At 43.2% G+C, this 15,119-nt stretch overlaps 1 protein-coding gene across 5 annotated transcripts in view; it reads left to right on the forward strand.

Annotated features, from left to right (window-relative positions):
• The window catches only part of SLC35F3 (solute carrier family 35 member F3), a 165,126-nt gene that overhangs the window by 103,160 nt on the left and 46,847 nt on the right, over nucleotides 1-15,119 (forward strand). Inside the window, exon 1 of one of the 5 annotated variants that reach the window (XM_053937763.1) lies at nucleotides 613-855. The exons of the other annotated variants lie outside the window; for them this stretch is intronic. Within the exon in view, the coding sequence (XP_053793738.1) occupies nucleotides 780-855 (76 nt within the window). The 5' untranslated portion in view covers nucleotides 613-779. Of the gene's footprint in view, nucleotides 1-612; nucleotides 856-15,119 lie in introns of those variants that run through there. 5 annotated transcript variants of the gene reach the window in all.

The raw sequence follows: 15,119 nt of genomic DNA on the forward strand, positions 1-15,119 counted from the left end.
AAAGCTGTAGATTATGTGACGGCAGGTGTTTGGAGTAATATTGGTAAATCCATGGAGTACCTCATCTTGGCTGCTGGGTTGATTTTTGGTCTACCTCCAAAAGGATACAGCAGGAGCAGAAAGGCTGTGGCGAGGATGGCAGAAATTACTAAAGACACGGATGGAAATTGACCCAGAATAGTGGCTGGACTTGAAGGAAAACAAAGGAGGGATAACACTGAGTAAATAATTAATTGATTCGGAGAGTGTAAATTCTCCTTTTCCCTCAGACAGTGCGAAGAGAACTAAGCAGCGCGTGATGAGCCAGGAGCCCTTTCCGTGCGGTGCAGGACCCCAGCGCCAGCAGCCACGGCCGGGGCCGGGAGCCCGGCTCGCTCCGGGGATCCGTGGCGCACGGCGGGAGCGGGAGCGGTGTCCGCAGCCGCATTACGATCCCGGCTCCCTGCGACCTCCGCCGGAGCCGGGCCGCGGGGCCAGCGCCGTCCGGGGGTTCCGCAGCGCCTTTCGCCGCGGCGTCCGGGCGCCTCCCCCGCCTCGACCCGGGGGGCGGCCCCGGGAGCCCTGGGGGCGGGCGGGGGGGGCCGCGCCGGTGACGTCGGGTTTGCAGCAGCCCCGAGCGGCAGCGGGCGGGCTGGCGAGCCCCAGCCGCCGCCGCCCGGTGCTGCGGCAGAGGGCGGCGGGCCAGGAGCCGAACCGAGGAGCGCCGCCGAAGAGGGCTCCGGCGGCGCCAGGATGTAGGCGCGGGGCGGCGGGGAGCTGCCGCCGGCGACGGGCTCGCCATGAAGAAGCATTCGGCCAGGGTGGCCCCGCTCAGCGCCTGCAACAGCCCCGTCCTCACCCTCACCAAAGTGGAAGGTAAACGGCGTCGCTGCGAGCGGGACGAGAGTATCCCGGGGATACAGGGTACTGCGACCGGGGATGCTCCGTGGCGACCGAGTGCGGTGCTGGGACGATGCCCAGCGGCGGGGGACTGCACGACTCGTGCGCGGGCGGTGGGAACCCACGGGGCGCGCAGCTCCCCCGCCGCCGGGCATCGCTGGCGCCTTCCCCTGTCCACCGCCTTGCTCAGCTCCGGATCTTTCCTCGCCCATACTCCAGAGGCAGAGCACGTTTCCGGAGCTCCCCTCGGGGCGCGGGAGCAATCCCCAAACCCGTGGGCAAGTATCTCTGCCATGCAGGACCCTTGGCAGGAGGGAAGGAAGATGCTCATCAGATTTGTTCTTCCAATGTGAGGAGCGCAGCCCTGTGTTCCATCCATCTGTTCTCACCTTTATTTGCCAATCCAGCTGCATGGTAGCCGTGGAGTTGGAGTCTTATGGTCAGGAGGGACATAAGAGCCAAAGAGCAATGGGGGCTGGCAGACCTTTAAGGACCACTGGGACCATGGCCGGGGACCTTGAAAAGGACAGTGATGTGCTCAGATGGGTTCCCTGGAGAAATCTGAGGGTGAGGAGCTGTTTTCTTGGGTAGAAACCTGCAAGCCATGTCCTAGAGATGGAGGGATGATGTGATGGCAGGGTGCAGGTCAGGAAGAGGAGCCTGTCTGAAGGATGGATACAGAGCTCTGTTCCTGAAGGAAGAGCAAAGGGAAAGCTGCTGGTTTGGAGGATACCACTGGGCTGTGTAGTTGGTTGAGAAAATGGTGTTGGTGAAAGAAAAAGATTGGCCAGGGGGAATGGAAGGAGGAGAGGCTGAAAAAGGATGAGCAGAGTGAGGCAAACAGAAAGAACAGCTAAAAAAATGAATGGTAAGACATAACATGTGAATGTGAGACACCAGAGAAAGCCAATGAAAAAGAAAAAAACTAATACTGAAAGACTGAGAAATTAATAAAGGGAAAGAAAAAATGGTAGCAAAAGCTCTGTGGAGCAGAAAGTGAGAAAATGCAGGAATGTACAAGAGAAGAAAAGGAACTAAAAGCAGCAAGTACGAGTGGAAAGTAAAGGGTACCTGAAAGTTCTTATTTCAGTTCACAGAACATTCAGCTGTTGCATTCCCATAACATAAAATCCACCTACTGCAGAGATAGGAAAAGGGATCCCAGTTTTCTGATGGAAAAAGCAGGCCTGGTCTTCATTACACTATAATTAGAATTTTAAAAAGCCCTTGGAGTTGACCCCATGCACAGTAGAGTGTTTCTCTCAAGGTTTGCCTTGGAGGCTCCTCTGGGCTAGGGGCTCGCCTCCCTTTCTTTTGGTGCACTGCACAAGCTTTATGAATCATAAATAATAATAACTACCATGTTCCAGCTTTGAAATGTGGGTCATGGCATTCCTCTTTTACCAGTTCAAATACAGTTTATTACCTACCTTACATAGAAACAGAAGCAGAGCAATCTTTCACTAAGTGATAAAATTGAATCCTTTCAAGCATTTCCATGTCTGCTCTGCATACCAGCTCTCAGATACTCTATTGCTGCCCACCAGGGACTTTGTTGACCTAGTTGGACTTTTCCTTCTTTACTTCAGGTTCCTTTTTCCTTTATCATCAGTGGCAAAAATCTAAATTGCCTTGATGGTGTGTGATAGGGACTGGAGTCTCTTTCCTTCTCTTTAATGAAATAGACTGGCTTAATTTAAGAGCTTCCTTTTCCAAACCAATTGACAACATTTCCTTTCAGACTAACATTAACTAATTTTGCCAGCTGGTGTTAAAGCCATATAAAAAAATATGTAGTTATAGGCAAAAATAAAGTGAGACAGCTGGCACACTGTGGACTGCTGACTTCCCTTGTCCTAGCTGCTGTACCTCTGGCAAAGATTTGCCTTCCTCTGGTAGTCCATGTCCATTGCAAAGGCATAGACAATGATAAGAGCAACAGAGCAAAAACTTTAATCTGCTTCATAGTTATGATTATTTACTCCCCTCTCAACCACCATCAAAGCATTTCAAGGATCTTTTGGCAGAACCACATATGTTTCATTCTAGGATGGTTAGCCAAGAGGAGCCTTTCATTGATATGCATTGCTGTAAAGCCCTCCAGCATTCCTTGTATTTTCCTGCCGGTGCATTGACTTCTTTACTTTAAAAGGAAGATAAGGACTTTGTGCATTCAGAAGCGTGACTGCCATTTCGAATTATTTTGGAGATTGAATCATCAGTATGCTCGGAACCTGCTGTACTAGCACTTTTAAAGACAACTGTGTCTACATGCATTGCTCAGGCAGGCAGTAACCATACCATGTGTTTTCTATGCCTGGTACCATTGTACACCCTTCATATTTTGAGAAATGTATGCTTGCTGCCTGATTTGTGCTTGTTCTTCCTTCTGTTGTTTTTCTCACCAATTTCTGTCCACACTGCAGTGGCCATTCCTCTCAGACCAGCCAATTGACTGGTTTCATCCTATTTGTACATGAAAGCACAGTGTGCTTTGAGGACTGACTTCTCTTCCCTGGGAAGGTAAATATCTCCATTCTTGCTCTGCATCTTAAGATCTTCCAGAGACAGGCAACATCAGCTTTGACAAATAACTGCAGAACAATCACCACACCAAAGAAAACGCATCCTCCACTTAATTAGCCCCTACTAGGAGCTGTTTATTCCCAGGCTTTCAGCACCAAGGAAATGCTATTGCAGCCTCCCCTGTAGCACATTTCCTCTGCACTGTTCTGTCAGGAATGAGTGACTGGTGATATTCCAAGTTTCTTATAAAAAGGACACCTCTATCAGTTATTGCACATCAGTTATTGCTATCAGTTATTGCACATAAACTGAGTTGGCGTGGAACCAGATGAACCACATGTTCAGCTGGAGTAACCCTGTCTGCATTGCTGGAATTGCAGGGAACTTGTATAAGTATTAATGAGAAATAAATTTGGCCTTTAGTATATTTGCATGCCTGCAGGGAATTCATCACAAGTGTATCAACACTGCAATCACTTTAATAATAAATCTTTTTCACTTCTTTAGCAAGCACAAACCAAAGATCCCAAGCACAGCAAAAACTTCTATGAGTAGCAGTCTTTAAGAGAGGAGATTCTTATTATCCTCATTTTGCAGATGGAGCAGCTGAGAAACTGCAGAATGAAGCAACTTGCCTACAAGCAAGCAGCACGTCTTTTGACAGAGCAGGCAAGAAAAGACCTACAGCAGATAGGAATGGACCTCCAGACTTCCCACACATATCTTTATGGCCATGAGAGGACCATGAATGGATGAAACAGGGGTCAGAGAAGCCTTAGTTTATTGAAAATTTATTGAAATCAGTGACTAGAACTTCCTTTTTGGGAAATAAGCTCAAATGCTGCATAAATATATTTCTGAATAAGTACTGTGTAACTGTTAGCAGCATTATGCTGGTGGCATCCAAAGATTTTGGTAGTCAGGCAATGCTTGTACAACTGAGCACTAGGGCAGGCTGTGTGAACATCTTACCCAGGACTTCACAACTGTAGAAGCATGATTTGGTGGCCACTGGTATTTTCCCATGAAAGCCATACATGACAGACCTATGCAGTGCTCATGCATCCTAGAAAACAGAAGCAGCTGGTGAGCAAGAGAGGCTGATATTTTGGTGGCTCAGCCAGGGCTGTGGGTTTGGGTGTGCTTCCCCACTGAAGCAGGCAAGGAATTTATGTTGGCTTCTGCATGGAGAACTTAACTTTGAAAGTGTTCACTTTTGCTCAGGCTGCCTCTCTGCACAGAGGACAGTGTTCAGTGTGAGCAGTCAGGGTACCTTAACCCACCTGGTTCTTAGCTCCTTAGCTATGGTAGCAGTTTCTCCTTCTCCTGACTAGGACTGGTGAAGGTGATGGTGACAAATTCACATGAATGGGAGTTTAGGTTTGGTGTGTGTCTGCTTCTCATTTGGACCCACCAGAATGCACCCCATTACTGCAGGATAATGTCACTTACTCAGATAACAGAAAAGCAGTACCGTCTTCTGTGGGTATGGAGTGTTAAGTATACATGGACAGTAATTACACTCTGGCTTTGGTCCAAGGCAGCTTTTGCCCAATTTTTGTATTCCTTGCAGTATTTTCAATTAGCACAACAGCATATTTGAGCAGATAGCCAAGATCTTGTTCCAAAGGCGTGAGGAGTTTCTTGTTGCATAACACCTGGCTCACTTCCCAAATGGCACCATGCTTTCTTAGGCTTTAAGCAGCCTCAAAATGAGCTGCTCTTAGTTGTGCTACCTTACTCACTGAGGAGTCCCTCTAGGTTATCTTTGATCATGTCCCCCTGGTTATTTTGTCTACTATCTCGCCTGTGCAAACCCATGAGTTACAGGTTTGGAGATGACTCATTACTTCTGCACTTTGTCCCATCCTCAAATGATACAAAAATAAAATAAGACCATTTTGTTTTTACTAAACTAATGCCAGAGCAGGGGTTTTAATGCATCACAAAGCAGAAAGAGAAGTTATTAAAGATTAATCTAATCTTCCTTACTTTAGTGGCTGAAATGAGACAGTATGTACACACAATGGACGAAAAGTAATTTCACTTACAATTATGGAACTTAAGAATGACAGCATCCATTGGATCATCTTCTCAGTCCTTCCGTAGATCACAGACCATTACATTTCACCCACTTATCCCTAAATGAAGTAAGGTGCATTTTGTAGTCATCTTGAATCAGTTTAGGCATTTGCTTTCAAAAAATAAGCAGATTACTAATCCACCTATTTAATTATAGGTTTCTCCCATAAGAAGTTGGAACAAGAACCGGTAAAAAACAAATCATTAAGTCACCAGAATGCATTATTCACTGTCTCCTGTAGTTCAATTCTATAAATCTTGTAAAAGAAATCTTGTCCTTCTTTCCTGATGGCTGACAATCATAAACAGTAGGATTTGTAGCTCAGTGTAAGAGCCAGAGTTCCAAAAAGACTCCTGGTTCAGCATAAAAGTCTAAGTTAGCTCAACATGTATTCCCCAGCAATTTCCCAGCAACAAGACTCATATATAGGATTATTTATGTTTTTGCTTTCCTAGCACATTATACTTAGTACAGGACATTCACTTATATAGTAAGCAGCTCTCTCTGCTTGGCTGGAGCACCACTGCCGTGCTTTAGTCCACAGCCTAGTTAATCTTTGTTAATTATAAACCGTGAGATGCCACTGCAGACCTGGAGAGCATCCTGCAGAAGCAGGAATTTGGCCAATGAAGGAGTAGGTTCACTGTGTAGTCTTCACTGAGCTTTGCTGACAGCCACTGCGGCATAAGATCAAAGGCAACAGGAAACAAGGTGTTTTCAGCAGTGCAGAGCTGGCTTGCCTCTAGGCAGAGCTGCTCACCATCTGTTGGAGAAATCAGGTACCCAACTTCCCATGTTAGCTGCCTGCTTCCAAACACATAGATCTTCTCTATCTGGACATAATCCAGGGGGACCCAGCCTGGAAATTTTGTGTGCCCTACTCAAGGCATGAATTTTGACATAAGATCAAGCACCCTTAGGTTATACAAAAGTTGCATGTTGGCTCTTCTGGAAGTATTATGTATGCATTTTGTTCAATATCACTACTTCTGACCCCAAGCTTCCTCAACTGAAAAAACACAAACAAGTGTGAACTCTGTAAGCCTTGTCATTCAGTCGTGAAAAGTACAGAAGTGAGGAGGTAAGAGCTTGAAATGCCTTTTCCACAATCACCTCAAATTCCCTAGCACAGCTATCAGTAAGGGTAGTATTTTATTTGTGACTGAAAAAGGCACGAGTCTGTCTTCTGTAGCTGACTGAAACAAGTGGAATGGTGGGTTGCAAAAGCCTTTCTCACTGCAAAGAGGATGAGGCAAGTATCAGAGAGAAAATAGAAACTAGAATTTTTGCATGCAATGTATTTTTGTATGGAGTTACACTGACTACCTCAGTGCCCACATGGGCCTAGCCAAACCTGTATTTTTTTTAAAGGAGACTCAGCTTTTTATGAGTTTGCTGCTGAGAGGTGAGGAGGCATCTCTTCTTCTTTCCAGGAGATCATTGAGTAAATCATGTGGGGACTTCTGTGGGTATATGTGCATTACTCTAACCACTGTGAGCACGCTCAAGTCCATGTCAAGTCCCCACTAGTATCTAGTTACTGCTTGAGAGAGAACAGATGCTCCAACTATCTTGATCTGAACTTAGGACCTAAGAAAAACATTGTGTTTGGGGTTCAATAGCAGGTTAAGCTGTTAGCTTCTAGGAGAAAAATCAGGTGGAGTTGTAATTCACTATGGAAGAAACCAATGGGCTACAGCAGAGTCTTCTGCAAAAACTGTGCCTACTTGAAAGCCAGGCAGCTCTGAGTTTTTGAAAGCTCCTTAAGAATGAAGGAATGTTGTCTTGTTTTTGATAAAGTGCAGTCAGCAGAGCCTCCACAGTTAGCATGAATTCACTTATCTCCCTGTATATATGCACTGATATAAATGTGCTCTTTATATTAGTATATAAGTAATTAAATTTCCTTGGAGATAAACTGTTACTCAAGAAAGACATGTAGCACTCAAATGCCTGGATAATTATTACAGTAGCTTCCTGCAGAGAATCCAGACTGTTTTTTTTACCATCTCCCAACCCTTTGTTCAGTCTGAAATTTGAACAGACTGATCAAAATTTGCCCAGAATACAGTTTTGCTCATATCTGATTTTTGTTCTAATAGCAGTTCTGCTTCTATAACTCCTCAAAGTAAGTGGTGAAACTCCCAGTGACCTCACCAGATAACTCACTGTAAGATTCAATCCAATTTTTATTCAAGAATGGAAGGCAGAATAATATCAAGAACATGTAACTTATAATCAGGGTTACTCCTTGCATGTGTTTACTTTCCAGTCCCTCAGTGCTGCTACTGTAAAAGCATCCAGTAGCTTCCATTTTCACTGTGGACTTCTGATTAATAATAAGAAGGACAGTATTTAGGGGAACTCCTCATCTCATAAAATTCAAAGTAGAATATCATAATCAGGCCCATTCGAATGCAGCACTTCTAATGGAATTTCAAGGCAGTTGCCTCTGAAGATGAATTAAATGGATTAAAGTCCAAATTGCTGCAGTATGAAGTTGATAGCTTTTCAGTCCTCTTTATATAGCACTGACAGGAATTTAAATATATATTTTGCAGAAAGCCTTGCTGGCACATTTGACAGAGGCAGAAGGGCATATGTATGCTAGGGAGGAGAATTTGGCATATCTTCAAAAATATGTGGAGATTATTTAATTCCAGCTCTTAGTAAGTTCAGATATAATATTCAGCACAGGATAAAGCAGGAATTAATATATATTAACCATCAGTGATAAAACCCACTATATCTGTGAATTATACTTCAGGATATGAGAGTACCTGCTACAAGAAATTTAGGCCTATTTGATACAAATCAAGCTATATGGATGATCTGGTGATATCAGTAATATGGGACAGATTTCCACAGATGAAAATCACCTTGATTGTCAATGGACCAAAAGTCCTATATTTTACCCTGCTGAAATTAAAATGAGATGATCAGACACGTTCAAATAGCCTCCACAGATTATTGTAACACTTTAATAATTAGTTAATTTATACTAAGAATTTCAATAGCAGAAGAGGGTCTGAACTCAGAATGCTTTTTTTCTTGGTTTGAGTTTTTTTTCATGCAATTTTCCCTATTTTAATATACCTACATCCCTTATTCTGCAGTCTCAAGGAAATTCAAACCTTCTGACCTGATAGGTTAATATCCTAGGTTTGTTCTTTAAAATAATTTTATTTAAAACTATTTAAAGTACTAATTTATTCTTAATTTAGTAATTATATTTCATTATCAAATTAAGTAAAATTATTTTTATCTCATACTGTAAGAGCAAAGTATTTAAAGAAAGCACTTTAAACTTTTCTCAAATAGCATCTGAAAATCCATTCGTGCAATGCTGTGTTGACCAAATATTCTGATTTAAAAACTAATTTAATAAGGTTTTGTGGGGTTTTGTCATTTTCCATTGTGATACATTAATTGATATTCAGTAAAAGACTACTGATCTTTTAGATCTTCAGCCCCGACCGTGGTTGGAAAACGGGGGAACTGTGAGCAAACCCAAAGTCATTCCAGTGCTGTGTTACAGTCCCATACACCAGCCACCCACAGGGACTCACAGCTTTCCTGTAGAAATCCAGGAGCAGCTTCCTCAAAAATCCCATGCAGCTCCCATATGGGCCTGACCAAAAGTCCATGGGGTCCTGCCTCCAGCTTGGTGGAATTGAACAGGAACATGTATTTTCTAGCCATTCATCTCTCACAGTGTGGGAGTGCTGAGAGCTGCATCTTGCCCAGATGTAGAAAAATATTTTTTTCTGCTTTGTTCCTAGAATTTTTGGCAGTTATTTTGTTTTTTTTTGCTTCTCTTGAACACTGAGTTGCCCTTTTCTATGGAGCATCCTGTGAAGAGCTCATAATCCCTGGTGGCCAGAGCCCATCACCCAGCGTGCAGCATATGGGTTTGTTTACTGCACCTCTTTATCAGCACGCTTCTCCATCTGCTGATGTATGACCCAGTCACATTGTCTCTCATCCCCTGCAGCTGGCCACTGGCCTTGCTGACCTGCCTAGCTTCACATCATTAGGAAACTTCGTCACCTTGTGGCTCAGTCCCATGTGAGGTAACTGTGGTTAATGGCGAAGAGTGCAGTTCCCACCACAAATCTCTGCAGAGCTTTGGCCGCTTCCCCTGTTGCTGTGTATATTCCTCATTGGTTTCCTATCCTGTACTGAGCCTTTTATCCATTCCAGCACTTTCCCTGTCTGCCTATTTTCTGTAAGGCTCTTTGAATTTTTTCAAGATCCTCTTCAAAACCTGGAAAGGATAGCTGTATCTCCTTTACCTGTTGACCACTGTCAGAGAACACTGGTGAGGCTGCAGGATGAATCATCCAGTTTGCCCAGTACATAATGCTGTCCTTTATGCTGTTTAAGATGTCCATCCTAACTATTGCTCACTCTCTTTAGCACTTACCACTCTATTTCAAAGCTGAGTTGGCAGATAAGTGGCTGAAGCCTTTCCTTCCAAAAAGGAAAGGTGGAGGTGGAGGTGGAGTGTGTGCCCCTCTTCAGTAGCTCAGCGCATAGAGCAGCCTTCCACCCCTCTGCTAGGAGCAGGAAATCCATCTGCCGAAGAGAGTGTCCACAGGCCCTCCAAGGCCAAGGGAACCCAGATAGCAGCAAAACTTGATGGCTTAGAATGGAAAACATCCTTACTTATTAGGAAAGCATAAATTCAGGAGGTAATTTGCCAGAGGAGAAAAAGTGAGACCTTAGCCTTGTTCCAGTGACTACTTCAAATACAGAATGGAAATATTTCTTGGAGATGACCCCTAAAATGAGAGATGGGAACTCTCAAATGTTTCTTTGAATCCTGTCAGAGTCTGGGTATAAGAGAGGCATATAGGTGTTAGGAGTCATGGTCCTTTGGCATGCCCAGGAACAGATTCTTTGGCATCTGATGAGTTCTAGTGGGATTGTGAGGAGGTTACAGCTGCTACAAGCAGCTTTGGCAAAGCTAGAGCTAATTTGGAAAATGAGGGAATGCCCCTTGATGCATAAGTTGGTCTATGCATGCTCTCATTACAACTGTGCAGGAAGGTTGATACATGGAGATTACTGGCTTCCAAAATGAAATATTAACAGTTTCTCAAAACCAGACACCAGGATGACGTGTGGAAGGAGAAGCCATCACTGACAGTAGCACAAGAAAGCTGCACTATGTGCTGGGTGATCTGCCAGGCAACAAGTGAGTCCCTGAGCACTCTTTAACCTGACTGACTGCAAAGAAAATGCCTGGGCAACAGATCTGTACAAATGTCAACATTTCAGGTTTAGACAGCTACAGTGGTAATTAAACATGTAAATCACTTAATGAATTTGGTATTTCATCTTCTTTTCACAGGATGATGCCTCAGCTGGTTTTTAACAGCTTAGTTCAAAAATCTTGAACACCCAAATAATGCATGGTTAGTGTGGTAGGAACAGGGTAAAAACTGTGGTAGGCAGTTTTTACAAAATTTGAGGTGTTTGTGAATCTACTACTGAGGCAAATAATATTGGGTATCCAGAAGAGCACCGTCAGAAGCCATTGTGTGTGTTCTCAGGTATGTTGGAACTAATTGTCTCCCTCTGATCTCTCCATGTAGTAAATACTGGGTGAAGAAGTCGCACAGCATTCAAGACTGTGAGAATATGCCTTGGTATTATCTGGCCCTGATCTCTCTGCATGTCACAGATTTCTAGAGCTCTAACCACACTGAGGATCAGGCACTGTCTCACAGGACTTTCCTCAGCTCTTTCTCCCCTCTTTATGATAAGTGTATATTTTTGCAAGCTTTACAAACTTGTTCTATGCAATACTCAAGCAGTTACAAAACATTTGACAGACTGGCAAAATGGAAATACCTTTGGATGTCTCATTTATAATTGTCAGAGAGACCTGTGAGGGTTGTTTTTATCAGAACTTTTTTTCCAAAAGCCTGATTTAAAGGCTTCCAGAACTTTTTTTCAGAAGCCTTTGTGCTTCAAAGTAAGCATATTCTCAATATGCTTACTTTGAAGCACATTCCTAGCCTGGGGAACTTGGAAGAGTTGTGCATTATCATTAGGTACATGTTTTGATCCCTAGTAGATAGGACCTTAGTCTTTAAGGGTCACTTTCTCACTCACAAGGGCATCCAGCACTTGTGTAATGCTTCCTTCCCTGATTTGCTGACTAGCTGACAGCAGCTAAAGCAGGTCATTGATGACAGCTAAATATGTTCATGTGGCACTGCACAGCTCTGAGTCCACCAGTGCTGTCTGTGGTAGCTTTACCCTCTGTTCCTGACAGCAGTGGTGGAGAGGTAGGACTCATCTCACCCAGCTTCAGATACCCACACCAGAGACACCTACTTCCAACTTGTCGCTCCAGACTGTTTAGAGCTGGTGGAGAGAAACAAGCACTCAGAGGGAGTGATTCATCTGGCTCATTTTAATCATCCACTTTAGGAGGAGATAAATCGTGCTGTGGAAATGTCTATTTTCTGTCTACTAGCTATGCAGAAAGTGTAAATCACTGTCTCAGATACACAAGTCAGCACAGCAGATGTCTCAAACTAAGAAGATGAATGCCACCCTTGGTTTTTATCAGTATCATATATTTAATACACACATTTAGGTACAGTGTGGTCCTACAGTAAGCCCTTTAGCTGTCTAGCTGTGCATAGGAGTCTTAAGACTCTTGTACAGACTTTAGAAGAGGCCTGGGCAGCCTATTTAAAGGTGTTACTTTTAATGGTTTAAAGGTGTAGTGCTTTACCATGCCTCTTTTTCTTCATGGCTTTTAGCTGGGTCTGTGGAGTAAATAGCTTGGGTATAGATGGCCCTTGCTACAGGTATCCACAGTCACCTGAGATGCGGTCTTAGCCATAATAGGAGAAACAGAAGGACAGCTTTTTTCTGAGGCTAATGGGATTGGTAGTAGCTTTGGAGATGATTTCTTTCCTTTGTTTCTGAATGCCATGGGACAGAGGTTGGACTGAAAGGGAAGGAGGAGGAATGCCTCCATTTGGGATTTATGAAAAAGGAAAATGCATGAGCAATAGGGACAATGAAAAACCAAAATTAGTAAAAGAAAGATAGGCATTTTTACTCTACCTCAGTATCTTAATCTGTTCTTATAGGGGATACAGTAGCATACAGAGCAGTTTGCTGCAGGAAGCAATGGAAGAAACCCATTAAAAGTCTGCAGAACTAAAATTCTTCATTGTCCTGCCTCATCGTTTCTAAAAAGACATTTTGCCATCTTTAAATTCATGTGCATTCTGTTGCCAGCTGACTCTCGTGCAGTATTAGAGAGAGAGAGAAGCTTTTCAGCCATGTGTGGGTTTAGTGTCACCTCATCTGTGCACCTGTGGTTTGGGTGTGGAAAATGTCCCCAGTAGAGACACAATGACAAGACAAGGCAAACTACACCTCTGGATTTTGTGTTTGCCAGCTGGCAGGCAAGTGCCCTCCAGTAAATGAGAGGATGAGACCACATGAGTGTATGTCATCTGTAGGGTCCACCCTCTCCACAAAAAAATCTTTTTTTGGGGGGGCAGATTATGTCACAGGTATCCTTCAGGTCAGTGGTGCATCCACTGGAAGAGTCTGTGCCCATTTGACATCTAACTCTCCAGCAGCACAAGCAATGATGAGGACACAATAAAGTTTCACTGACAGATACTACAGATACTGACAGATATTACAAATCTCAGCTTGTAACTGTTAAACATCAGACAGTGATTTTTACCCCTATTGTCATGAAATCCATTGTGCCTGGGATAAGTTTTTAGTCCCTCCAGTTTGTAAATGCATTAAAAGAATGAACATCCCTAGAAAGTTAACTTTTCAGGTGCAAGTTCATTTTAGAAGGTAAACATGCAGTATTGTCTATTGCTGAAAGCAAATGCTTCTGTTGGTGTGTTCAACACAAAATTAAATATACCTGGACAAGTAATTTTGCTTACGTAGCAGAGAAAACATCAGTAAATTCAGCTTTAGGGAGCAATTGCCATGGAACTGAATAGAAGGCAGTGATATTTATGCAGGCTGCCCAGATGAACTGCTGACTCTTGTGTACGTGCACAGTACAATGGGGACCTGGGCAGGTGGCTTCAGCCCTTCATGGGGGGAAGATCTTCACCACAGTGTCTGTACTGGGCTGTCTGTCAACACTGTGTTACCAGATATTGAGTGTCTCGTGCATCAGACAGTTGTGATTGATTCTCATTTTAGAAAAAAATAACACAGCTTCAGTGTTGTGACTCAGAGCATCTACTCATCTTAAAATCTCACATATCCCAGTGGCTTTAGGCACATTCCCTAATGTTAAATATCTTCAGCAGGAGTGGTTTAAATCCTGGTTTCCTGTTTCCCCGGGGAGTAATTGCAGAAAGATGCAAATGGCAGATACCCCACTGGCTGTCTCAAAAAGGAGGACCATTTTTGCCTACCTCTCTGTAAAAAAACGCAAACTCTGGGTGAAGTTGCATTGACACAGAGGCACAAACTCCTCTTAAGCTCTCGTTTGGCGTGCTGGCTTCCTGAATTTGTTTTTTTCTGTGTGCAGAAACCCAGTGGTCCAAGGGAAGAAGGATGCTGGAGTTTGTTAGGGTGTGTGAAGTTTTTGGTGTTGCAGTGACAATGCCCAGAAGAAAATATTGAGTGGAAAGGAAAAATTTGGTAATCATTCTAGGACTTGTGTGGTGGACAGTAAAGAGGGCACTGGCAACTGCCCATTATATGGTGAAGTTAAAAGAAATGAGTGTACAAGCAATGTATTACTAAGAAAATGTTTTAGAATTATTTTGAATGAGCTGAGCGTTCACAGGCAGTCTGTTTCTCAATTCCAACTTTTGGCAGGTGGCTTGTAACCTTTCCATTATATGTTTAATATAAGGTCACATTAACATTCATTGGCTTGCTGGTGCATCACTTGTTATGTGGGAGGCTGCCCACACAACCTTCTATTGAAAACTGAAATAAGTGGAGAGATCGGATCTCTGGAAGACACACAAAAAGGCTAGATGTTTATATCTTTGCTCCTGTACATTCTTGTTAGATATCAGGCCATCAAACAGAGGCCACAATCTTTCTTATTATACAATACAGCTTTACCAGGCAACTTGATGGTACTTCTAGATCAGATCATGCATTTCTTATCTGTAGGGAAATAACTAAATTGTTACTTGCATAGAAAGAAACATTTTCTTTCATAATGTGTTAGGTCATATAAATACAACATTGAGTTAGCTTGAAATAAGAGATTTTCCATTCCACATATGAATCCACAGCAGGATAAGGAAGGATTGTTTTTTTTAATTTTTTTTTTTTTTATTAATGTGGACCTCTCTTAGTCTGCCTTGAATATTTATAAATGTTTGGAAATAATACAGTCTCTCATTGTCCTGGCTTTACTTATATGTTTTCACCTTTCAATGCGTGCAGTAAATTCTGGACAGTTTTGAAGTCGTGGATTTCAGTGTGAACTACAATGTGTTACTTTCTGCTTTAGGTGAATGGACCAACTAAACTGCAGTCAGGCTGTTAGAGAAATCACTGCTGAGTGTTGTGAGTGGGTGACTGTCAATTTCAGCAGATGTTGAATGGGGTGAATTTAAGAAAAGCAGGTAGAAAGCCCTGAAGGCAGTGG

Source organism: Vidua chalybeata, chromosome 3, assembly GCF_026979565.1.
Source record: "Vidua chalybeata isolate OUT-0048 chromosome 3, bVidCha1 merged haplotype, whole genome shotgun sequence".
Classification (NCBI taxonomy): Eukaryota; Metazoa; Chordata; class Aves; order Passeriformes; family Viduidae; genus Vidua; species Vidua chalybeata.